This window comes from Salmo trutta, chromosome 7 (genome assembly GCF_901001165.1).
Source record: "Salmo trutta chromosome 7, fSalTru1.1, whole genome shotgun sequence".
NCBI classification, from domain to species: Eukaryota; Metazoa; Chordata; class Actinopteri; order Salmoniformes; family Salmonidae; genus Salmo; species Salmo trutta.
The window spans coordinates 23,392,145-23,417,018 of record NC_042963.1 but is presented as its reverse complement, the minus strand read 5'-3'; the positions used below and the strand labels follow the sequence as shown (position 1 = coordinate 23,417,018).

Genomic DNA, 24,874 nt, shown 5'->3' with positions numbered 1-24,874 from the left:
AATAATATCCACCTTCCCTGACTTTGATCTTGCTGGTTGTTCGCGAAGACAGCCAAGGCCACATTAAGTTCACTTTGCTGTTGTTTGCTTAGTAACTCTTTTCACAGTAGCTGCTCACTATTCTGTGTGATGCGTCTCTGCTGTTTTATGATTCTGTCCGTAGTATTAGATAGAGAGAAACTACAGTATGTGAGACTGTGAGTTGTCTAGCCTCCAACCATGTGGTCCTGAGGCCTAGCACTTGGAAAGAATGAAAAGGAGACATGAGTGGTCACTTGTGGTGGAAAAGCCTCATGCATTCTGTATGTACCAGGGAGCCTAGTGGAGCTTGTGAGTCACTCCACTTACGGCTTGCCTGCTACGTGTATAGCTCAGCTCTTCTCCTCACTCATACACTACTCTTCTGAAAGGGTTGTGGAAAAACTGACGGTGATGTTCGGCAGCCCGAAGCCAAAATAAACTGGCCCATATATTCCTATAATAAGGCATGTGCACACAGCCCTCCCACGCTTTGCCCCCAGACAGACTTTCTGAAAGACCCCACTATGTGTTTCAATTCAACTGGGACAAGCGCATAGCCATGATTCAGGTTAATCTGATTTAGATTTTTAGAGGAGAAAATGTGGGGGAAAAACTTTGACATAATCGTCTGCCATCCTGGACATGTTTTCTCTCTGGATCGGTGTATTTTTGTGTGCACTCTCTCTGTACATCGTCAGTGAGTTTTTTTCATGTTATGCAAGGACGACCCAAAAAAAGTTTAGAGGACAAAACACAACACTTCTCCAAATGAGTACCACATTTAGAAGTAAATCTGCAGACTTGACTCGGTTGAGGCAGGATTAGAACCAGAGCATAATTGTTTGTAAATGAAAGATGGATATGCTTGGACTCATTATCGGACATGATTTGGAATTTCTTGACTCACTCATGTGGGAGCAGTGGTTCTTTTCATGCTCAGCGATGCTTTTCATGTTCAGGGCCCACTACTCCGCGAAACTCATATTGGCTTAATTGCTGCGTAAAGACATTTTCGGGATAAACTCTTCGTCACGCAGGGGAAGTTTGTGAGGTTATGTCAGAGTATTGTAGCTTACTGCATGTAGGAGATACAGTGGAGAAAATGAGAGTGAGGGAGCTTTACTCCTGTAGCTGAAGTGGTTGGCACTTCTCATTATAGACTGGTAGTCATCATAAGTATGAATTAAAGAGGCCACAAGAATGTCAATAGCTACTTGCATGTACTGCACATATAACATAGGAACAGAACATACAGTAAGTAGTATTGTAACATGTAACATAGGAACATAGTACATTACATGATGAAGGGTGTGTCAGAAAGGTCAGAGATAATTTAAACACTGTTTTCTAGAAGAGCCACTATATTGACTTTTGTTGTGATGTTGAGAGCTTTGTAAACTAACTGACTTGGAAGTGGAACATTCTAGACTACCAAAGGTACGATAAACAAGCTCAACCAGGTGCAGAGAGAGGAGTTTCATCAGGAATGGTGTTGCTTCTATAAACATGGAGCCTCCATCTGATCGAAGCACTCATTAAAATCACATCCACATCCACGCATGCATGCACAAACACACCACAACATCATGCACGCATGCACACACACAGACACACACAGCAGCCGAGCATTGACCTGTTTGATGCTGTACAAACACTATCCTGAATTAGCAAAGCTCTCCCACATACTGTGGTAAAGTTGAATGACTGTCACCAATAAAAATATCAGAACACCACATTGTATCTCAGCATGGAAAAATGTGACAGGCCACATGTCGAACAAGAGCCATTCATTGTTTAATTGTCCTTGAGCAGAGGCTGATTTTCCCGCTCACTTTCTCCGATCAGTAATGAAACTAAGTGTTTTTCCAGTTAGTTGGCTTCCATCTTGGATCAATTTGAATCTCCCTACTACAGTTGTGGTGCAGCAGGCCCCTCTCACCACCAAGTCATGCTCCCCTGCGTGTAGACTAAATAGGAAGTCCTACCCATTCATCGGAAACAATGCTTCTGTATGCATTTCCTCAAATACTCAGGGCCTGTATTCACAAACAGTTGGACTGTAGGACTGTATTCTTAGAGTAGGAGTGCTGATTTAGGATCAGGTCCCCCGGTCTTATTTAGGTATTATGATTTAAAAAATACCTCACCTGTGTATTTGCATATCAGAACATCAAGATCGTCTGACGAAGTGGCCTACACTAACATGTAGCCTATGTGATTCACCACCTGGATTTGGCCTTATGTAGCAAAATTTGAAATTGTGTTTTTTACATTGGATAAAGGTAGAGACTTAGAGCTACAAAATGGTATATCATACACTGCATTTTTGAGGAACAATGGGAAAGTAATTCTGCTTTGAAAGTTGATAAACCTGTAAATTCACTTTTGAGAAAATGGCCTTTGAACATTTTGGTATCTAGTGAAGAGCTCTTCTTTGTCTACACCCATTCAGCATTGTTCACACCCTCTTAAGCTTTATCCCCACCCATCTCGTTTCGCTCTTGACGCTCTGGCTGATGATTTGTTTACCTCTTGATAACATGAAAACAGCCTAACCAGCCCTGCTGGCAACAATTTCATTACTCTTTTGTGCTGACATTTACTGACACCGGCCATATTCAATGGGTGTTGTACACTTTAGCTTCAGACATGTAGCTAGCTAGGTAAACAATGAACATAGCTAGGTAAACAATGTGTAAGATCACACACCTAATGTAATGTTTGCTAAAGAGCCAGCCAGCTAACATTAGCTAGTTAAACAACAATGAACATAGTGACAAATCATGTTGTTACTATCCTGCATGAATCTGCTGGGACCTAACCAACCAGGTTCAATGTTAGCTAGATAACATTAGGCTCTAACTAGCAAAGCAAATGGCTCTGGGATACGAATAATAACGTCATACATGTAATGTTAGCTAGGGAGCCAGCCAGCTAACGCTAGCTAGCTAACAGTACACTTGAGCTTGAAATGAAACCACTTTCTGTCTAAATGAGAATTGTGTAATATCTGAAAATGTAGCTAGCTAGACTATCTTACCCGTATTCATCATCATGTATGATGGATGCGTCTCCCTGTCACGGATGCCATGCCACAGTTGCCCTTAGTTTGAAGATGTAATCCAGAGACAGGTGTCTTCTCCATCTCTTTGGCTATCATACTCTCGCGCAACAGATTTCAAAACTCAATCCTCCAGAAAGTGGAGAGCAACCCTTACACAGCTCCACTACATAATACATTTTTTTAAAAGCCGCGTTCGACAAGATTATCACCAGCTCAAATAGACAAAAGCCTTCCATATGGCAGACCAATCCGAACTCCTCTCTCGGCATGTCCAGCCAACTCATTATCTCAGCCAATCATGGCTAGTGGGAAGGTTGCTGACTTTTTCTGTGGCTTAACCAACAAGGCTCGTAATTTAACAATTGTATTCGTATTTACAGATGGCATACAAGTTTGTTATTAAGGAGCATGAAAGTTCACATGTTCCAGAAGGCATTTCTGCCAAACAACGCATTTTGATAAAAAAAAAACATTCAAATGGCTCTCCTGTGAAGTTGTGACTTGCGACATACTGTACGCCTAGTTTCCTGAAACGGGTCACCTATGTTATTGATCAGTAGAGGGAGAGAAAGACACAGTGATCCATTGTCTGTCTGTCCTCTGGACTCCAAAATACTGTAATATGAAGACCTTGATAGAATATTGTTGATCCATCCATCTCCAAAACATGTGCATGATATATTTTACACACACTAATAATTGCTTTTTGTTTGAGTGTAACAAACTTCCAACATGATAAGGTAGTGATCAACATTTTGAATTATCACCTTAGTCCAAAATGTTTTGCCCAAAGGTTGCCAAATTTTGCCTAAACATTCCTAGACACAGGAGCTATTATAGCTTTGCTTGAGACTGGGATTAAACAACACCACTGTGTCCATTCTGCCAATTCTCTTTGCCTACCACCATTGTGTGACAGGAGAACTGACTAGTCTGTGTGACCCCCACGGCCCCTTTTGTTCTCTACAGGTGAAACTTGGACACATCTACTACTTACATGACAGCACGGAAAGCGGCGAGGACAGTTTCACGCTCTCTGCCTCAGCCTATGAGATAGAGCGCCGCAGCCTCCCCGTTACCTTCACTGTCACCGTCTTCCCGGTCAACGATGAGGCACCTAAACTGACACGCAACACGGGACTGGAGGTACTGAGCTGTCGGTTTACCACAACAGTCGACTACTGATAACTATATATTTGATGAGTGCAAACTCCTTTTAATTGCAATGTACTGTATTTCACCAGAACCAATACAAACGTATTTGTTTTATGCTCTAGTTTAGTGCACACATTTAGGACACTCCAAAACCATTATACTTGTCAGAAGTTGACAGTGTTTGTTTGTTTATTTGTCTGTTTTTTGTTTGTTCATCTATGCTATCATTTATGTTTTGATAAGCCTTCTCAGTGGGTTGCCTGAAAACAACTTAATAGCTAATTAACTCTATTCATAAGTGATTTACACATTGCCACTAGTTATGAAGGACAGAATTGGTTTGTAAACATCTTACTAATTAATGTACTTGATAATGAATACCTTAATTAAGTAATACCTTAGACATCTGGCAACACTTTATATTAGTAACCCTTTTACGCCTGAGGTTCATTACCAATTTCAGTCATGGATATATTGTATTACCCGTCAATTCTTGAAAGCAAACAGTAAGGCCGTGTCTTAAATCTGACTTGCCTACTACTTACTTAAACTGCATACTGTGTACTAATCGTACTACATACTATTTAGAACATACTGTTTAGTAAAACGAATGCAGTATGCAACAAATATCAACATACTAGGCACATCCTACTGAGAATGAGTCATCTAATGTGCATTTGCGTTGATTCCCACCATTCGTTTATTTTGGCACAGAGCGTCCCCTCAACTGATTATCAGCTGTTGTCAGACACACGTGGGTTTCGAAAGACAATTATTTCCTCAATATTGTGTAGTGAAGTCTACTAAATGAGTATGACATTCTGGCATTTAAAGCATACTACATTTTAAACATTTCAATAAAAAGTTATTTTTTCACATATCCAAAGGGCCTACCATTTAGAACGGAAATATGGGTATTCGAACATGGCCTAAGTGTTTCAAAAATTCAGAATGCAGATTTTACTGTAGAGACACAAAATGGCTGGAAAAAGCTATAATCATCTCACATACAACTGGAAACCGAGTGTGTCATTCAGCTTTGTTTACTCTGGCCTGTGGTTCGGCGTATCCACGGTAACCCGTATTTTGGGAAAAATTAGATGATGACAAGACCTCAGGCTTTTGGCGATGCCAGGGAACCAGCCAATCGCAGTGTCTCTCGCACGGCCACAAAATGTAATATAATGATATGTCTCTCTGTCCACATGCAGGCCTAGTGTTCATTCATACCAGCTCCAGCTCCTCCTGTGAGTTCTCTCCTTAGCTTCCCAAGCACTGCTTCTGATTTAGGGCAGGAAATGTGAGCATAGTGACCTAGAGCAGATGATCAGGCATGACGAACAACATGGTCCGGTCGTGACTCTCTGATCGCCATAGATCCTGTTGGCCAGGCCCTTGCTACAGCTGGCTTCAATTAGGATATTTTCTCTCACTCCGTCTATCTTTCTCTTTCTCTATTTCTTTCCCTCTCTCTCCTCTCCCTCTCTTTTGCTATAATCTCTCTCCCTCTCGCTCTCATTTAATCTCGCTCTCTTTCTCTCTCGCTCTCTCTCTCTCTCAATCAATCGCTTCCTCTCTCCCTCTCTCTTTACTGGGATTTGGGGACGAATACAATTAAAACACTGACACATTGAATCATATTGTTGGCTTCAAAAGAAATGAGACATCCATTTTGTCAGATCACGTTTAATTTGCAACCCTTCTTCCTGAGGAGTAAAATCCATTGATTGTTATATAAACAATCCATTTCCAGCACAATTTAGATATAACTTGCCAAAATGACTCAGGGAAATTTCTTGGGTGATAGTGAGGTAATGTTGCCATCTAGTGGACAGTTAATGGAATAACTAATAATTCTATGGTATACACACCCCCCAAAACATATTAACTCTATTGTCACTGTGGCTCAGTTGGTAGAGCATGGTGTTTGCAATGCCAGCATGGTGTGTGCAACGCCAGGGTTGTGGGTTTGATTCCCACGGGGGGCCAGTACAAAAAAAAAAAATGCATGAAATGAAATGTATGCATTCACTACTGTAAGTCGCTCTGGATAAGAGTGTCTGCTAAATGACTAAAAATGTTTAAAAAAAATAAAATAAAAAAAATGTCACGTACGCTGGCTAGGTGCAATGAAATGTGTTGTTTTACTGGGTCAACAATAGTAGTACAGCACCCCTAGAGCAAATTTGAGTTAAGTACTCTGCTCAAGGGACACATTTTTCACCTGGTCAGCTCAGGTATTTTAACCAGCAACCTTTAAGTTACTGGCCAAATGCTCTAACTGCTAGGCTACCTGCCACCCTACACAGTAGTGCTAGGCTACCTGCCACCCTACACAGTAGTGCTAGGCTACCTGCCACCCTACACAGTAGTGCTAGGCTACCTGCCACCCTACACAGTAGTGCTAGGCTACCTGCCACCCTACACAGTAGTGCTAGGCTACCTGCCACCCTACACAGTAGTGCTAGGCTACCTGCCACCCTACACAGTAGTGCTAGGCTACCTGCCACCCTACACAGTAGTGCTAGGCTACCTGCCACCCTACACAGTAGTGCTAGGCTACCTGCCACCCTACACAGTAGTGCTAGGCTACCTGCCACCCTACACAGTAGTGCTAGGCTACCTGCCACCCTACACAGTAGTGCTAGGCTATCTGCCACCCTGCACAGTACTACCACCAGACAGCAGTAAGAAAGAATAGGCTTGGCAGAGCACAGGCTGCATTTGCAGCAATCGTCAATTTACATTGTCCATAGAGTACATACAATTATATGGAGGCCTACATACAATGTTATTTTAGGGTATATAAAACTCTTCAACTAGTATGCTCATACATATCTATTAAAAGTAGTTGAATCATTCTCATAGTTGCTAGTTGAATATATATCACAATGGGTATGATAAACATTCTAAACTTAAAAGTTTTGAATATAATGCTGAATATAATGCACATCTTGTTTTACATATATGCTTTTTTGAAAATAGACTCACCAAAAGTTAATAGAGATGTATCCCTTTCCTTAACCAAGACCAAGCTCTGTTCTTTGGGCTTCTGTCTTTCAGATTTTTCCCACTTTCTGATTTCTTTCCCTTATTTGTTATATTTCTTTGCTCTTTATCTGGAGACTGGAGACGGAGGGAGCGAAGAAAAGAACCAGGCAGAACAAATCAATATGTATACTTCCCAGCCTTCTCCCTGCTGATTCAACCTTTTTAAGACTGTCCTTCAGGACATCTGTCTCATTTCTTTCAATTAATGTTCCGTTTAGCCAGCACTAAACTCAAGGAGACTAATTCCCTGTGACCCACATGCTTCATCTTCAGATAACAGGAGCTGCCATTATATTGTAGAGGAATAATGAACCTTTCCACTTTGTTTGTGTGTAGTTTTGATTATATTTAGTTTCACATTCACATTCTCTCTCTCTCTCTCGCTCTCTCTCTTCAGGTTTTAGCTGGAGAGGAATCAGACATCACCACCAGCATGTTGAATACAGAAGATGCAGACACCCCCATCAATGAGTTGGTTTATTCCATCGAGTCAACCATCAATGGGTTGGTGGCTCTAAAGGTGGAACCTGACGAAGAAATCCAGAACTTCACACAGGCACAAATTAACAATGGGGAAGTCATCTTTATCCATGAAGGTAAGGCTGTTTGAGCTTTTACCTACAGACTCAGCTACCTCACTGACCCCAATTGACTCACTGGCCACAAATTCACTTTCAGGCTGATGAATCAATCTTTCTGTCGAAATGTTGGTAAATAAATTATTTCATCGGAGCTACTAGAGTGTGCAGCTTTTTCTTTTCTTTTTAAGGATGCAATTGGTATACCTTGTCTAAGACCTGAAAACCTGTGTTAGCTCCCTAGGCTTTAAAATATCAAAATAAAGAAAGTAGCACACTCCATGTATAATCTCCCAGCAATTTAATGGGTATTTACCAACGTTTCGGCATCACTGTGCCTTCCTCAGGGTAATGTCATAAATACTTGAACCATGGTTATGTAGACACACCGTGCAATTAGTGTAACCAATGACAGTAGTGAGGGGTGTGTCATAATGATTAAGTTAATTAAAATTAACTTGTGAAACTGTTAAAAAATAGTATATGGCATATTAAATATATTACGCTATTGTTATCATATAGAAACATAATGGAATATTGTACATCATATTAGCATCAACATACATTATTGTTTCATTCAATTTCACATAATAATTTTGTATTTAATTTCATTTTTGTTACATGTAATCTTTTGGTTCAACCTTAATATATAATGAGCATCGTCAACAGGGGGAACATATTAGGTGTACGCTAATAAGCTGTAAAAAATATTTTTTCAATTTATAAGACTTGTTCATAAAGGAAAATGTGTTCATAAGAAGGGCCTGAGATCAAAGTCAATATTCAGACCACTAGGGATCAATGTTTTTAGATAGGATATCTAGTAAGCCTCCCTTTGTAGTAGTAGGATCTCGATGTGAACTCCTCTCCTTGGTAGAGCAACATGCTCAATGCCTGTGTATTTAAGGGAGGAGATGGGATGGTTAGCTTCAACAAAGTGAGCTGCTACTGGATAGCCAATGTTCTTGGCTAGAAAAACAACGCTACCGTCTTTTGCACTAAGTACACCAAGGGTTCGGAGAAAATGAAAGCAATCCTAAAAAAGCACTGGCATATTCTGCAATCAGACAAAAAAATCATACACCTCTTCAAGGAACCCCCACTGGTGGTCTATAAGCGTGGTCGCAATATTGCAGATAGTTTGGTGAGATCTGACATGACCCCTGAGCCTACTCAGACACTCTTGACACCTATCCCAAATGGGAACTCAAATGTGGCTCATGCTGCAGACAGTGCAATAGCCCTATAAAAACATATTTCTTCAGGCACCCACATACAGGTTGAAAGATCCCTGTTAGAGGTATCATCTTATGCAAGACCAAGGGAGTAATCTATCTCATCACCTGTTCATGTGGAAAAGCCTACGTAGGACAAATGAAAATACAATTAAAACAACACATAGCTGAACACCGCAGCTCAATCAGGTGTAAGAACATTGACTATCCAGTAGTAGCTCACTTTGTTGAAGCTAACCATCCCATCTCCTCCCTTAAATACACAGGCATTGAGCATGTTGCTCTACCAAGGAGAGGAGGTCACATCGAGATCCTACTACAAAGGGAGGCTTTCTGGATATCCTATCTAAAAACATTGACCCCTAGTAGTCTGAATATTGACTTAGATCTCAGGCCCTTCTTATGAACACATTTTCCTTGATGAACAAGTCTTGTAAATTGAAAAATAATTTTAACAGTTTATTAGCTTACACCTAATATGTTCCCCCTGTTGATGATGCTCATTATATATTAAAACTTCTTGCGGACCATTGGGACACTAGCGTCCCATCTGGCCAACATCCGGTGAAATTGCAGAGCACGAAATTCAAATTAAATTACTATAAATAGTTAACTTTCATGAAATCACAAGTGCAATACATCAAAATAAAGCTTAACTTGTTGTTAATCCAGCCGCCATTTCAGATTTCAAAAAGGATTTACGGCGAAAGCAAACCATGCGATTATCTGAGGACAGCGCCCAGCACACAAATGCATAACAAATCATTTTCAACCAGGGAGTTGCGACACGAAAGTCAGAAATAGCGCTATAATATATGCCTTACCTTTGAAGATCTTCTTCTGTTGGCACTCCAAAAGGTCCCAGTTACATTACAAAGAGTCCTTTTGTTTGATAAAGTCCTTTATATCCATAAAAACTCATTTTAGCTGGTGCGCTTCAGTCAATAATCCACTCGGTTTCCCTCCTTCAAAATGCATACAAAATGAATCCCAAAAGTTACCAATAAACTTATCTAAACAAGTCAATCAACATTTATAATCAAACCTTAGGTACCCTAATACGCAAATAAACAGTAAAATTTAACACAGAGAATCGTTATTGTCTTTACCGGAGATAAACAAAACGAACGCGATCTCTCGGCCATGCGCTTGGAAACACTACAGCCAAAATGGGAGCCACTTAGAAAAACTACAACTTCTCCCTCATTTTTCCAAACACCAGCCTGAAACTCTTTCTAAAGACTGTTGACATCTAGTGGAAGCCCTAGGAACTGCAATCGGGGACGATTTCGCCCTATTATAAAAGTGCCAGCCATTGAAATCAGTGGTATGCTGAATTTCTTTTCTTTTTTGATAGTTTGTCCTCTGGGTTTTGCCTGCCATTTCAGTTATGTTATACTCACCAACATTATTCTAACAGTTTTAGACACTTTAGAGTGTTTTCTATCCAAATCTACCAATTATATGCATATCCTAGCTTCTGAGCCTGAGTAGCACGCAGCTTACTTTGGGCACGCTTTTCATCCGGACGTCAAAATTCCGCCCCCTATCCCAAAGAAGTTTTAAAGTTGAACCAAAAGATTACGTGTAACAAAAATTAAATCGAAATTATGTGAAATTGAATGAAACAATAATGTATGTTGATGCTAATATGATGTACAATATTCCATTCTGTTTCTATATGATAACAATAGCATAATATATTTAATATGCCATATACTATTTTTTAACAGTTTCACAAATTTATTTTAATTAACTTAATCATTATGACACACCCCTCACTACTGTCATTGGTTACACTAATTGCACTGTGTGTCTACGTAACCTGGTTCATGACATTACCCTGAGGAAGGCACAGGGACGCCGAAACGTTGGTAAATACCCATTACATTGCTGTGAGATTATACATGGAGTGTGCGACTTTCTTTATTTTGATAGTTTATAGTTTATTTGCGTTAGTCAGCACCTCCACAAAAGCTATTATTCTGGGTGTGCGCCAGCTCATGTTTTTTTTAGCTCCCTAGGCTTTGTAAGCTTTATCTTTGACTCTGATGGTCAACCTATGCCACCTACTATTCTGAACTGTTCCTTCAGGTCTGGAGTCTGGAGGCTTCAGTTTTACCGTGACAGACGGAGAGCACACCTCTCCTCTCTACCGCTTTGTCGTTACGGCTAGACAGCTCACCATCACCATGGAAACCGGGGAGGAGCTAATGATCTTTCCAGGTGAGCTACCAAAAGCATGCTGGGTCATGAAGTAGTGAACCCAACTTGACCAGACATTTATGATGAACAAATAATGGCCATTTCAAATTATGTCTCAGCATGGCTTTGTTTTTTGTTTTGTTGATTGGATAACAAATAGGCCTCAATATCAGATAAAAATAGTTCCATGGGTATTTTGTAGCCTACAATGAAAACAATTTAGGATGTGTAATGTTTAGCTTTGTTTTCTTTTATTTTCCGTTCTAATCCCTTTTCCCCTCTTTAAATCACATGTTGACATCCCACACTTAGGCATGAAACACACAGAATCTCACTGCCGATAGACTGCCGATAGGTATTTATCACAGTGGGAGGCCGTTTTTGTCTCTTGCTAGAAGAAAAGTGGTACCTGCTAGTTACGTTCGATACCGGAGCTCTGAGGCATGCGTCGAAATCTCTAAGCAGTTTACTTCTAAGCAGTATGCCGATGCTTGTATCACTTTATCAGAAGCACGTGATCAATGATCAACAACTACCTGATTGGTTTGATATTGGTTTCGGTAGAAGACAAAAAGGCTACACTGCACACGTGCTACAGCGTGTGCGACGTCATCTATAATAAATTGCTGTTCTTTTGACCAGCAGGTGCCACTAATATACACAGTGTTGATTAAAGCCTCAGGTAATGAACCTATTTTCGACACAATTGGCGGGAAATGCTCAACTCTTCATTAAGTTTTATTTTCCCATCACTAGTACCAACCTGGTAGTGACGAACTTGGCAATGCTCGTCAGTGGCCAACAACTTGACTTTGAGCCAATCAGAGCGTATGAACCCCCAGATGGGGAGCCAGCAAGAGTGACAACAAAATGGAAAAAAGAGGGCATTTTCTTCATACATCCACAGTTAAATGTCATGAGCCAATCACACTTCCTATGCAATGTAGGCTATGGGATGGTAATGCACACAACACTGAATACTTCCTCCAAGCTAACTAACCACTGTAGCTAGTATTGACATTATAATTAAATTACAATGGATTAGATTCCATGAATCATTTCCATTGTGCCATTTTAGTGCAGTTTCCTTAGCTAACTAGCTAAGATGTGCTAGCTATCGAATATGCTAACATTAGCACATTAGCTAGATAACATTATGGGATTATGGAGAGTGAATTAAATTGTTTCTTGGTCATCTTGCTAAGTAGTTATCTGGCTGTGGCCATCTGGCTAGTATCAACAAGAGCTTTCTACAAAATAGCAACATTAGCACAGCTAGCTAGCTAACATGGGAATCTACACCATAAACTAAGCAACACACATGGACATGCATTGCCAAACAACCCTACTGCCACCTTCTGGTTTGGTGTATTTTAACAAGGCTGAGTGGCTGACAACTTAAAAGTCTTTGCTGTGCGAACACAAAAGAGATTGACTGCCAACTCTCTGTTCAGAGGTGCTAAGTAAGTACTATCGGCAGGCAAACGTTTGACAATCCTACTGGTGTTTGAGCTATTGGAAAGTCTGGCCTTAAAGGCTTAAAAGGTGTCAATGAGAAGAACCTAAGAGCTACAATGACAGGGCATGTGTTTTATATCCTGCATTATATTCACTTATAGTGAACCTGTACCATTTTTACAATTTTACAGGAACAAGACATGCCATCACCAGTGCCATTTTGAAGGCAGTGACCAATGAGGATGGAGATGAGATAAGCTTCTCATTGGTCAGGCCTCCTCGCCTGGGAAGACTGATCTTAGCCAACGACAGGAACCAGTTTGAAGAGATCACACGCTTCTCTCAATCAGAGGTAAGACAGAGGATCTCCAGATGACTGAGAATTATTATAATTTAATTTCCATTGTGCTGTCTTCTATTATAAGAACATTCCAATGAATGGATAAGACATTTACTTCCTAGGTCTGTGGGAAAAGTGTCCAGTCAGTGCATCTGGTTTTCAATTTAGGATGAGTTTGGAAACCAATACTTAACTAACGCTGTAAGAGACAAGCCAATGTCAACGGCCCTGATCATGTCAGCAGGAAGCTATGTTCCATATTTATGTATATGCTGATGGGGAAAAAGAAAGGAAAGCTAAGGAAAAGATTACATACAGTACATGCATCCAATGTAGGATCTTAATTTGACCAATATTGACACAGCAAAAGAAACTTGCAGCAACAGGATTTAAACGTTTACTCCATAATGTTGCTTGATCGGTGGTTAGGCTATTAGCTGGCCAAAATTAGGCTACATGAAAAGTGCAATACTGTTAATATAACCATGTGTTAGTGTGGGTTTTCAGTGAATTTACACTACCGGTCAAAAGTTTTATAACACCTACTCATTCAAGGGTTTTTCTTTATTTTTACTATTTTCTACATTGCACAATAATAGTGAAGACATCAAAACTATGAAAAACACATATGGAATCATGCAGTAACCAAAAAAGTGTTAAACAAATCATAATAAATTTTATATTTGAGATTCTTCAAAGAGCCACCCTTTGCCATAATGAATGTTTTGCACATTCATGGCATTCTTTCAACCAGATTCACCTGGAATGCTTTTCCAACAGTCTTGAAGGAGTTCCCACATATGCTTCGCACTTGTTGGCTGCTTTTCCTTCACTCTGCGGTCCAACTCATCCCAAACCATCTCAATTGGGTTGAGGTCGGGTGATTGTGGAGGCCATGTCATCTGATGCAGCACTCCATCACTCTCCTTCTTGGTCAAATATCCCATACACAGCCGGGAGGTGTGTTGGGTCATTGTCCTGTTGAAAAACAAATGATAGTCCCGCTAAGCTCAAACCAGATGGGATGGCGTATCGCTGCAGAATGCTGTGGTAGCCATGCTGGTTAAGTGTGCATTGAATTGTAATAAATTACAGTGTGACCAGCAAAGTCCCCCACGCCATAACACCTCCTCCTCCGTGCTTTACGGTGGGAAATACACATGCAGAGATCATCCATTCACCCACACGCATCTCACAAAGACAAGGCAGTTGTAACCACAAATCTCACATTTTGACACTTGACCAAAGGACAAGTTTCCACCGGTCTAACGTCCATCACTCATGTTTCTTGGCCCAAGCAAGTCTCTTTTTATTATTGGTGTCCTTCAGTAGTGGTTTCTTTGAAGCAATTTGACCATGAAGGCCTGATTCACAGTCTCCTCTGAACAGTTGATGTTGAGATGTGTATGTTACTTGAACTCTGAAGCATTTATTTGGGCTGCAATTTCTGAGGCTGGTAAATCTAATGAGCTTATCCTCTGCAGCAGAGGTAACTCTGGGTCTTCTATTCCTGTGGATGTTCTCATGAGAGCCAGTTTCATCATAGCGCTTGATGGTTTTTGCGACTGCACTTGAAGAAACTTTCAAAGTACTAGAAATGTTCCGTAGTGACTAACCTTCATGTCTTAATAAAGTAATGGACTGTTGTTTCTCTTTGCTTATTTGAGCTGTTCTTGCCATAATATGGACTTGGTCTTTTACCAGATAGGGCTATCTTCTGTATACCCCTCCTACCTTGTCAAAACTCAACTGATTGGCTCAAATTTATTGAGGAAAGAAATTCCACAAATTAACTTAAGGCGTACCTGTTAAATGAAATGGATTCCAGGTGACTACCTCATGAAGCTGGTTGAGAGAATGTCAAGAGTGTGCAAAGCTGTCAAGGCAAAGGGTGGCTATTTGAAGAATCTCAAATATGAAGCATATTTTGATTTGTTTAACTCTTTTTTGGTTACTACATGATTCCAAATGTGTTATTTCATAGTTTGTCTTCACTATTATTGTACAATGTAGAAAATAGTAAAAAATTAAGAAAAACCCTTGAACGAGTAAGTGTTCTAAAACTTTTGATCGGTAGTGCATGCAAATCACAATTCATCTGCATCTAAAAAAACATCTTGGATATTAAAACATGATTCACATGTTAATAATTTAGCAGACGCTCTTATCCAAAGCGACTTTCAGGAGTAATTAGGGTTAAGTGCCTTGCTCAAGGCACATGGACAGATTTTTCACCTAGTCAGCTTGTTATCCGAACCAGTGACTTTTTGGTTACTGGCCCAACATGCTTAACCACTAATCGCAAAATAATTATACAAAATAGACTCTGCATACTGCATTACACAATGCAATCAGAAAGTATTCAGAAAGTATTCAGACACCTTTACTTTTTCCACATTGTTACGTTACAGCCTTGTTCTTAAAATTGAATAAATAGCTTTTCCCCCTCATCAATCTACACACAACACCCCATAATGACACGGCAAAAACAGTGTTTTTGAAAATGTAGCAAATTTATTACAAAAAAAATGGAAACATCACATTCACCTAAGTATTCAGACCCTTTACTCAGTACTTTGTTGAAGCACCTTTTGGCAGCAATTACAGCCTCAAGTCTTCTTGGGTATGACGCTACAAGCTTGGCAACCTATATTTGGGGAGTTTCTCCCATTCTTCTCTGCAGATCTCCTCAAGCCCTGTCAGGTTGGAAAGGTGAGCGTCGCTCCACAGCCATTTTCAGATCTCGCCAGAGATATTCGATCGGGTTCAAGTCCAGGCTCTGGCTGGACCACTCAAGGACATTCAGAGACATGTCCCAAAGCCATTCCTGCCTTGTCTTGGCTGTGTGCTTAGGGTCGTTGTCCTGTTGGAAGGTGAGCCGTCGCCCTAGTCTGAGGTCCTGAGCACTCTGGAGCAGGTTGACATCAAGGTTCTCTGTACTTTGCTCCGTTCATCTTTCCCTCGATCCTGACTAGTCTCCCAGTCCCTGCAGCTAAAAAACATCCCCCACAGCATGATGCTGCCAGCACCATGCTTCACCATTGGGATGGTGCCAGGTTTACTGAAGATGTGGCGCTTGGCATGCAGGCCAAATAGTTCGATCTTGTTTTCTTCAAACTAAATAATATTGTTTCTCATGGTCTGAGTCTTTAGGTGCCTGTTGGAAAACTCCAAGTGAGCTGTCATGTGCCTTTTACTGATGAGTGGCTTCTGTCTGGCCACTCTACAATGAAGGCCTGATGGGTGGAGTGGCACAGAGATGGTTGTCCTTCTGGAAATTTCTCCCATCTCCATAGAGGAACTCTGGAGCTCTGTCAGAGTGACCATTGGGTTCTTGGTCGCCTCCCTGAATAAGACCCTTCTCCCCGATTGCTCAGTTTGGCTGGGCGGCCAGCACTAGGATGAGTCTTGGTGGTTCCAAACTTCTTCCATTTAAGAATGATGGAGGTGTTGTTCTTGGGGACCTTCAATGCTGCAGAAATGTTTTGGTACCCTTCCCCAGACCTGTGCCTCGACACAATCCTGTCTTGGAGCTCTACGGACCATTCCTTCGACCTCATGGCTTGTTTTTTACTCTGACATGCACTGTCAACTGTGGGACCTTATATAGACAGGTGTGTGTCTTTCCAAATTATCTCCAATCATTTGAATGTACCACAGGTGGACTCCAATCAAGTTGTAGAAATATCTCAAGGATGATCAATTGAAACAGGATGCACCTGAGCTCAATTTCTAGTCTCATTGCAAAGGGTGTAAATAAGGTATTTTGTTTTTTTATGTTTAATAAATTAGCAAAAATGTCTAAACCTGTTGTCGCTTTGTCATTATGGGATAATGTGTGTAGATTGATGATTTTTTTTAATCCATTTTAGTATAAGGCTGTAAGTAACAAAATGTGGAAAAAGTCAAGGGATCTGAATACTTTCCTAATGCACTGTATGCTCCCATGTGTGGTTGATTGGCATGTTGCAGACAAGTTTTAGTTCTGTTGAAAAGTTCAGCTCAGGACACAGTAACCTCAAAGAAGCACACATAGGCACATTCCAGTCTACCTTCCATCACATTCCCAGTCTAGTTACTGGCCCAGATCTATCTTCAACACTCTACACTAGCTCAGTGGCAGTGGAGGCTGCAGAGGGGAGGACGGCTCATAATAATGGCTGGAAAGGAGCTAATGGAATGGCATGAAACGTGTATTTAATCCAATTCCACTTATCTGCTCCAGCCATTACCACAAGCCTGTCCTCCCCAATTAAGGTGCCACCAACCTCCATTGTTCAGTGGTAATCTAATCTTACAATACAGGATGCTAAATGAAGATCATGAAGATGTCCAGCCACAAATAAAAATCTATGACACAAATCGCCATGACACAAATGAATAAAATAGATTACAAAACAGGCAAGATCAGAAAAGCACTTGATCAAAAGTTTATTTAGAAGTGTTTGATCTTAATTACTCCTTCTAATCTCCAGGCTCAAATAGGGTTATGTTTATCATCCTCCTCATCACGCAAAAACCAGCAATAGGGGTTTAAAAGTAAAACACTGACACGGTGCTTATGTTGACTGGGTTGAAAGTAATACACACGCACACCAGACCTGGGTTCAAATACATGTGTATTTGAGTATCTGATATTTAAAATAAATTTAAAAAAAACTGTATTTCAGTATTTTCACTTTAACCTCATAGTCATTGAGTATTTTCAAATACACAGCCCAGAACAAGTACTTTTATTTGAGTGTTTGAATGGTTATTTGTAAAAATCATATATTCTGCTAAATCGTATTTCAAATACAGTGACTCAAATACACTCGCATGCATTTAACCCAAGTATTTAAAAATTTTATTTGAAAAAAGTACTTGAAAATACTGTCAAATACTTTCCAAGTGTATTTCCAAATACATTAAAATATTGAACTACTTATCTTTTCAAATAAAATATATCTGAATGTCCTTTATCCCAATACTTTTGTCCCCTAAAATGGGGTGACTATGTACTAAAGTGCTGTAATTTCTACATGGTTCACCCAGGCTGCACTTTAACCTCATAGTTATTGTATAATTTCAAATCCAAAGTGCTGGAGTACAAAGCCAAAAACAGTTGTCACTGTCCCAATACCTTTGTAGCCCACTGTATGTGAAAGTAATTGAGATATTTGAAGTAGTATTTGAACCCAGTTCTGACGCCCACACGCACTCACAAACACATATACACACACATACAAACGCACAGCTACCTGGGTCGTGTTCATTAATTAAGCGCCAAACTGAAGATTACATGCTGAAACAGGGAGGGACTACCTGGTCTTGTCTAATGAGAAATGGTCATTTTTGTTGCTAAACATTTCAAACGTTGCCTTAATGAACAATGTCTTATCTTCTGCTCTTCCCCACAGCTGGAGTCCGGGGCCATCTTCTACGAGCACCAGATGCCTGAGGAGCCCTTCTGGGTGGTCCGGGACTCTGTGGAGCTCCTGCTCTCCTCCCCTCCGGCCCCAGCTGTGCATCACGTCCTCCCCATCACCGTGTCCTACTACGCAGCCAGCCACAACGTCTCCTCACAGCTCTGGAAGAACAAAGGTAGGTAGAGCCACATGGATCTGGGCAGGTGCCATGTCAAAAGTGGTGGATACCAAAGAAAATGGTGTCCAGGTCAGTCATTGTATGGGATTCAAGGCATTTCACAACATCTGAAAATCCAGATAACTGTGTACTAGCTAGCACTAGTGACTATTCCATTGGTTCTATTCTACTGAGTAAGATAAATCAAGCTGACTTGACATACAGTATGTATTTGACACAGGTCTGGCTGTCTGTTATCAGTCTAAGATATGCATGTGTGTCAGGTAGCAGTTTGTAAACAAAATGTTCTGTAAACAAAAATCTTGCTATTGTAGGTTTATTGAAGGCATAATTACAAAGAAGCATTACAAGAAAATAAAAAAGTTATTTAAAATGTCATATAAAGAAAGGGTATGTTGCCCTATACATCAATGGATAATCTTGTATATTCTTTTTCTTTCTTCTTCTCAGGTCTGGACATAGTGCAAGGTCAGAGGAAGGTGATTGACAGTTCCATCCTGGACGCCTCCAACCTGCTGGCCAGCCTCCCCGAGGCGGAGCGAGGTCTCTTGGACGTGGTCTTTGAGGTGCGCCGCTTCCCGGCCCATGGGAGAGTCACCCTGGGGGGCCTGGATCTGCCCCAGGGTGCCCCCTACTTCATGCAGGAGGACGTGGCGCAGGGCGAGCTGGAATACCTCCACGATGACTCTGGAGCCTCCGTGGACAGCTTCTCCTTCCGAGCCCGGCTCAACGCCCAGGGCCGCGGCACCCTTCCCCCCTCCCCAGCCCAGGCAGTGGTCCTGGAGGAGGTCTTCAACATCTCTATCCGGAGAAGGGACTCTAGTCCTCCAGAGCTGGTGAGCTTGGATGTTCTTCTGGAGGTTCTCCAGGGCTCCATGACAGTGATCACCCAGAAGTACCTCAACACCCGCGACGAGGACAGCACGCCCGACGAGGTGCGCTTCACAGTCTCCAAGGCGCCCACCAACGGGCGGCTGGTGGATGCCACCAAGGGCGACCACATCTCCACGTTCACTCAGGAGGCAGTCAACCAGGGCCAGGTGGGCTTTGTCAGTGACGGAAGCCTGTCGGACGGCTTCATGGAGTTCACTGTGTCGGACGGGAAGCACCACACCAAGCCGCACACTCTCCATGTAGGAGTCCTGGCCCGGACGCTGGTGCTGGCCAAAGCCCCAGAGATCCAGGTGCTGCAGGGGGACGACGAGACCCTAGTGACAGAGGAGATGTTGAGGGCCACCACAGGTGGCCCCAATGAGGAGGAAGTCCTCTACAAGATCACCAGTGTGCCCAAGTACGCTGCCATCATGGTGGACCGGCAGCCCACATCGGCCTTCACTCAGACCCAGATAAGGGAGGGCCGGGTGAGCGTTCGCTTCATCAAGTCCACCTCGCCCCGGGACAGCGTGGCCTTTGTGGCCCGGAGCCGGGCGGCCAACGTCTCCTCGGTCCTCAACATCACGGTCAAGCCTCTGGCCAACATCCCCCAGGACCTCCTGTTGCCACGGGGTACCACTGTGCTGCTGGACAAGAAGCTGCTGGATGCCACGCCGCTGGCCAACAAGACCCGGACATCACCCACCTTCAGTGTCATCCAGCAGCCGCAAGGCGCCCGCTTCGTGAGGGCTGGCGGGAGAGGGCCAGAGGGAGACGGCCAGCCCGTGGACACGTTCACCCAGAAAGAACTGGATGAGGGACGTGTAGCCATGGAGATCCTGAATGGAACAGGAGGCAGCCAAGCCCAGGACGTGGCTCGCTTCCTGCTCAAGGCCCACGGGGTCCCTCCCGCTGAGTGCGTTCTCTCCTTCAAGACTACCCCTTACAACGCCTCAGGGGTCTACCCGGCCACTCTTCTTAAGGTCCCTGGTGGGTCTGCATGGCCCAATAGCAACGACCTCCCTGAAGGGGCGGGGTCCCCACGCATCACCCCAGCCAGCCCCCGCTGGAGGGGCAACATGGACTGGCCTCATGGAGGGGATGCCCCCACCACTGCGTACACTGACAAAGACTCCAATAGGAAACCAATGGTGTCCAGGAGGAACAACCTGTGGTCCATCCTCATCCCCATTCTGATCCTCCTGCTCCTCCTCCTGCTGGTGGCCATCTTGGCTTTCTACTTGGTGCGTCGCAACAAGACGGGCAAACACAATGTGCAGACAGTGGCTGGCTCCAAGCCCAAAAACGGAGAGATCAGCCAGGAGACCTTCCGGAAAACCGACCCGGCCAATAACATCCCCATGTCCCAAATGGACTCCAAAGATGCCGACCCGGAATTGCTGCAGCACTGTCGGACAACGAACCCGGAGTTAAAAAAGAACCAGTACTGGGTATGAGAGTTGACTGAATGGCTAGACATAGGAAACAGAGAGGAAGATCCTCTACCATTTTGAATGCGGCCTTCTTGAATCATTCCTTTTCAGTGTTAAAGACCTTTTTGCCATGATAGTATTAAGAAATGTGTATGTTTTGATATCATTGGACATTTCACTATCACATACTAACGTTGTGCCAATTCTCAGGTCAAGAAACACTGAATAGTTCCATTGGTAAAAATGTCACCATTAAACTTAAGAGGGTTTTGCCTAACACGTATATTTATTTTTAGGACAACTGCTGGACATCTATGATGTACTTTTTCACAGGGCACAAATGAGGACATATTGAGCTTGCTAAAACTTTGTGTGCTCCTACAATATATTCAGTATGCTATTATAGGACAATATTACCAATTTGACTACGTAAAACAGATTTATTTGAAGTTTTGGTAATAGTTTTATTGTAGTTTCGCTTTAACAGTAAAGGTGGACAAGTGTGTACATAATTCAACTCAATAAGGTAGATTTATGCTTTATGAAAGAAAAGGAAAAACTGTTTTGTTTTTGATTATTATTCTATAAATGTATTATTGACCATGTATATATTTTTTTGCTTTGTTGTTAGGCCCCAATTCAATCTAACTTCTATTGCAGTATTTACAAAGCCACATATGACATTTGTCCTGTTGTAGAATAAAATCTGAGGGGTTATGGGAAGAGCCTTCTATTTGGATATATACTACATCACCAAAAGTATGTGGACACCCCTTCAAATTAGTGGTTTTGGCTATTTCAGCCACACCCGTTGATGACAAGTGTATAAAACCGAGCACACAGCCATGCAATCTCCATAGACAAACGTTGGCAGTAGAATGGCTCATGCTGAAGAGCTCAGTGACTTTCAACAAACCGACATAGGATGCTACCTTTCCAACAAGTTAGTTCATCAAATTTCTGCCCTGCTAGTGCTGCCCCGGTCAACTGTAAGTGCTGTTATTGCGAAGTGGGAACATCTAGGAGCAACAATGGCTCTGCCGCGAAGTCACATAAACTCACAGAACGGGACAGCCGAGTGCTGAAGCGCATAGTGCATAAAAATCGTCAGTCATCGGTTGCAACACTCACTAACAAGTCCCAAACCGCCTCTGGAAGCAACGTCAGCACAAGAACTGTTTGTTGGGTGTTTCATGAAATGGGTTTCCATGGCCGAGCACCCGCAACCAAGCCTAAGACCACCATGCACAATGCCAAGCTCGCCGTCATTGGACTCTGGAGCAGTGGAAACACATTCTCTGGAATGATGAATCAGGCTTCACCATCTGGCAGTCCAGATGAAGAGAACACTAAACTGAAAGCAGATATTAAAGAGCATTTAGATTACCACCTGCAGCTTTTTCACACGATAAGTTTAGAAATATCTCAACTTAGTATTTAGAACTAAGAAGAATCCTTAAGTTTTGCCATTGAGTTTAGGTTGTGAAAAGATCTATTTGGCGCTATTGGAAATATTATTGTAAATCTCTCTGTTCAAAAGTACATAGATCAATGACGAATAATGTTTGTTCAACCAACACTGTTGTAACTTTATTTGGTGGTTCCAGAAGTGTTTGTTTCTAACAACATCCCAAAGTTGAACTTATCTTTGTCCTCAGCTGGGCTGTACCTCTAAAGTGGCTGTGTAGACAGCCTTAAGTGTATTTCCAGAGGTTCTCTCTTAAAATAACTGCACAGCCGGGCTGCATACCAGTTATTTTGCCCTCCCCTTCCCTCCACCCCTCCTCCCCTTCACTCTTCACTTGTTGGAAGACCACCACCCACCATCCCATTGGCTGGCATACAGTGATGACATGGCCCAGATCAAAAGCCAAATCAAGCCCTGTTTCCCATCGGGGCGTCCACCCTGGCAATTTCCCACCATCGCCCCAGCCTCTGGCCTCCTCCGTGGTCTGGGGACGGGGTTGTGCTAGACAGAGCTGTGTTTTCCTTGGCTGTATCTGGCTTTGTAGTCTGATCCAACCCACTGTAGGGCCTCAGACACTCACATGCATGCACCCACGCACACAACCTGTTATGTTTGTTCCTTGATAAATGATAAACCGGGGCGTAGGTTTAACTACTTTTAATAGCGAGATACTGTATATCTTTATATATAAATATAATCCAAATAAATGGCTCTGGTTTGGTTATTTTTCCAATACCAGATAGACTACCCTCACAGGAATATACTTCCATTTTTCATATGATGACACAAGTGTCTCATGGCAGTACTTGTGAAAAGATGCTCCCTAAACATTGCTAAGGCAGTTTTGATTGAATTGACCCGAAATCTTTCAACCAGCTTTTAATCGTATCCTTTCATTTAGCCTTTCAATGCTAAAGAGTTGCTCAAAACTGAACCACTTGCTTGGATTCACAGGACTGATTTATGACACCGATGACAAAAAACTGCAAAGTATAACATTTCGACACCACAGACAGGACGTGACTCACGAGTGGCTGTCTTAAAAGCAACTCTATTGGCTGACAGGCAGCGGTGAGGTCATTTTAGAACTGCCAGAGTTTTATTTTCTCGGCCTGCAATTAATGTTTAATAAAGGCTCTGATTTCTATATGTGAAGTTGAGAGAAACGTCTGTGATAACATAGGTGTTTTACCTAAGCTCCACTGGTTGGATCATGTAGTATAACACATTCTGTGAGAGGTTATTCTCTAGCTTGGTCCCAGAACTGTTTGTGATGTCTTGCCAAATCACAACAACCATAGCAGTTGGAAAGACAGCACAAACACATCTGGGGTCAGGCTAGGTATTCTGTGCTGATGAGATTTTGTTTCCCATTAGCGGTTTGCATTCCATAATTAAGTTGATCAGATGAAGGTACAGTACAATCTTGCAATTTCAGGAGATACAGTGTACAGCTTATGCCATAAGTAATAACATTCAAATTGGCATCACATCCTGGTGGTGTTGAAATGTTTATCTATAGACTTAACCTGAAAATGAGCAACAACAAAAAATTCAAGATAGACATTGATGGACACATATAGTTTGAGTAAGAAACTCCATCAAAATAACATTAAAGCAGTTATTTACTGTCAGTGCACTGCAGAGTGTTTTCTTTTCTTTTGATATAGTTATCTGATAGAAAATAATAGGTCGTAAGTCATATCAACCACAACTTACAGAAACGTTTATTATTTTACTGTTACTACATTTTACTAACCAAATGTCCTCTTTAATTTAATTTAACGGTGCCTATTACCTTGTATATACTCTGTTGCTTTTAAATTAAATTAGCTGCTGACTGTTGTGAAGTTGTCAAATTAGGAAAAAATTTGTTCGGAATTAGACAATATAAAGGGTAAAGATAATTCTCATTTAATCACCAACTATATGAGAATATTGTTTGTTGTATTTTATAATTTGATGAAAATAAATAGGCCTGAAGGTTAGTATCGTTACAAAATCTAACAGGATAACACATTTTGGCAACAGTTGTACATTTATTTTCCTTTGAAATGACTATATACATTGCATTCAGAAAGTATTCAGACCTCTTGACTTTTTCCACATTTTGTTATGTTAGTCTTATTCTAAAATGGATTTGATAGATTTTTTTCCTCATCTATTTACACACAGAAAAACTTAAAAATCACATGTACATAAGTATCCAGACCCTTTAATCAGTACTTCGTTGGAGATCCTCAAACTGTGTCAGGTTGGATGGTGAGTGTCACTGCACAGCTATATTCAGGTCTCTCCTGAGATGTTCGATCGGGTTCAAGTCCAGAAACAACTTAGCCAAGACAACGCAGGAGGTGTTTCTGGACATGTGCTTAGGGTTAATGTCCTGTTGGAAGGTGAATCTTCA

The 24,874-nt window shown here is 41.8% G+C and overlaps 1 protein-coding gene across 1 annotated transcript in view; it reads left to right on the top strand.

Annotated features, from left to right (window-relative positions):
• cspg4 (chondroitin sulfate proteoglycan 4) overlaps positions 1-21,722 on the top strand; it is a 105,184-nt gene extending 83,462 nt beyond the window's left edge. Inside the window, exons 5-10 of the mRNA XM_029758457.1 lie at positions 4,055-4,231; positions 7,689-7,887; positions 11,199-11,330; positions 12,959-13,119; positions 18,507-18,690; positions 19,144-21,722. Coding sequence (XP_029614317.1) covers positions 4,055-4,231; positions 7,689-7,887; positions 11,199-11,330; positions 12,959-13,119; positions 18,507-18,690; positions 19,144-21,023 — 2,733 coding nt within the window. The 3' untranslated portion in view covers positions 21,024-21,722. The remainder of the gene's footprint in view (positions 1-4,054; positions 4,232-7,688; positions 7,888-11,198; positions 11,331-12,958; positions 13,120-18,506; positions 18,691-19,143) is intronic.
• Positions 21,723-24,874: the final 3,152 nt, after the last annotated feature.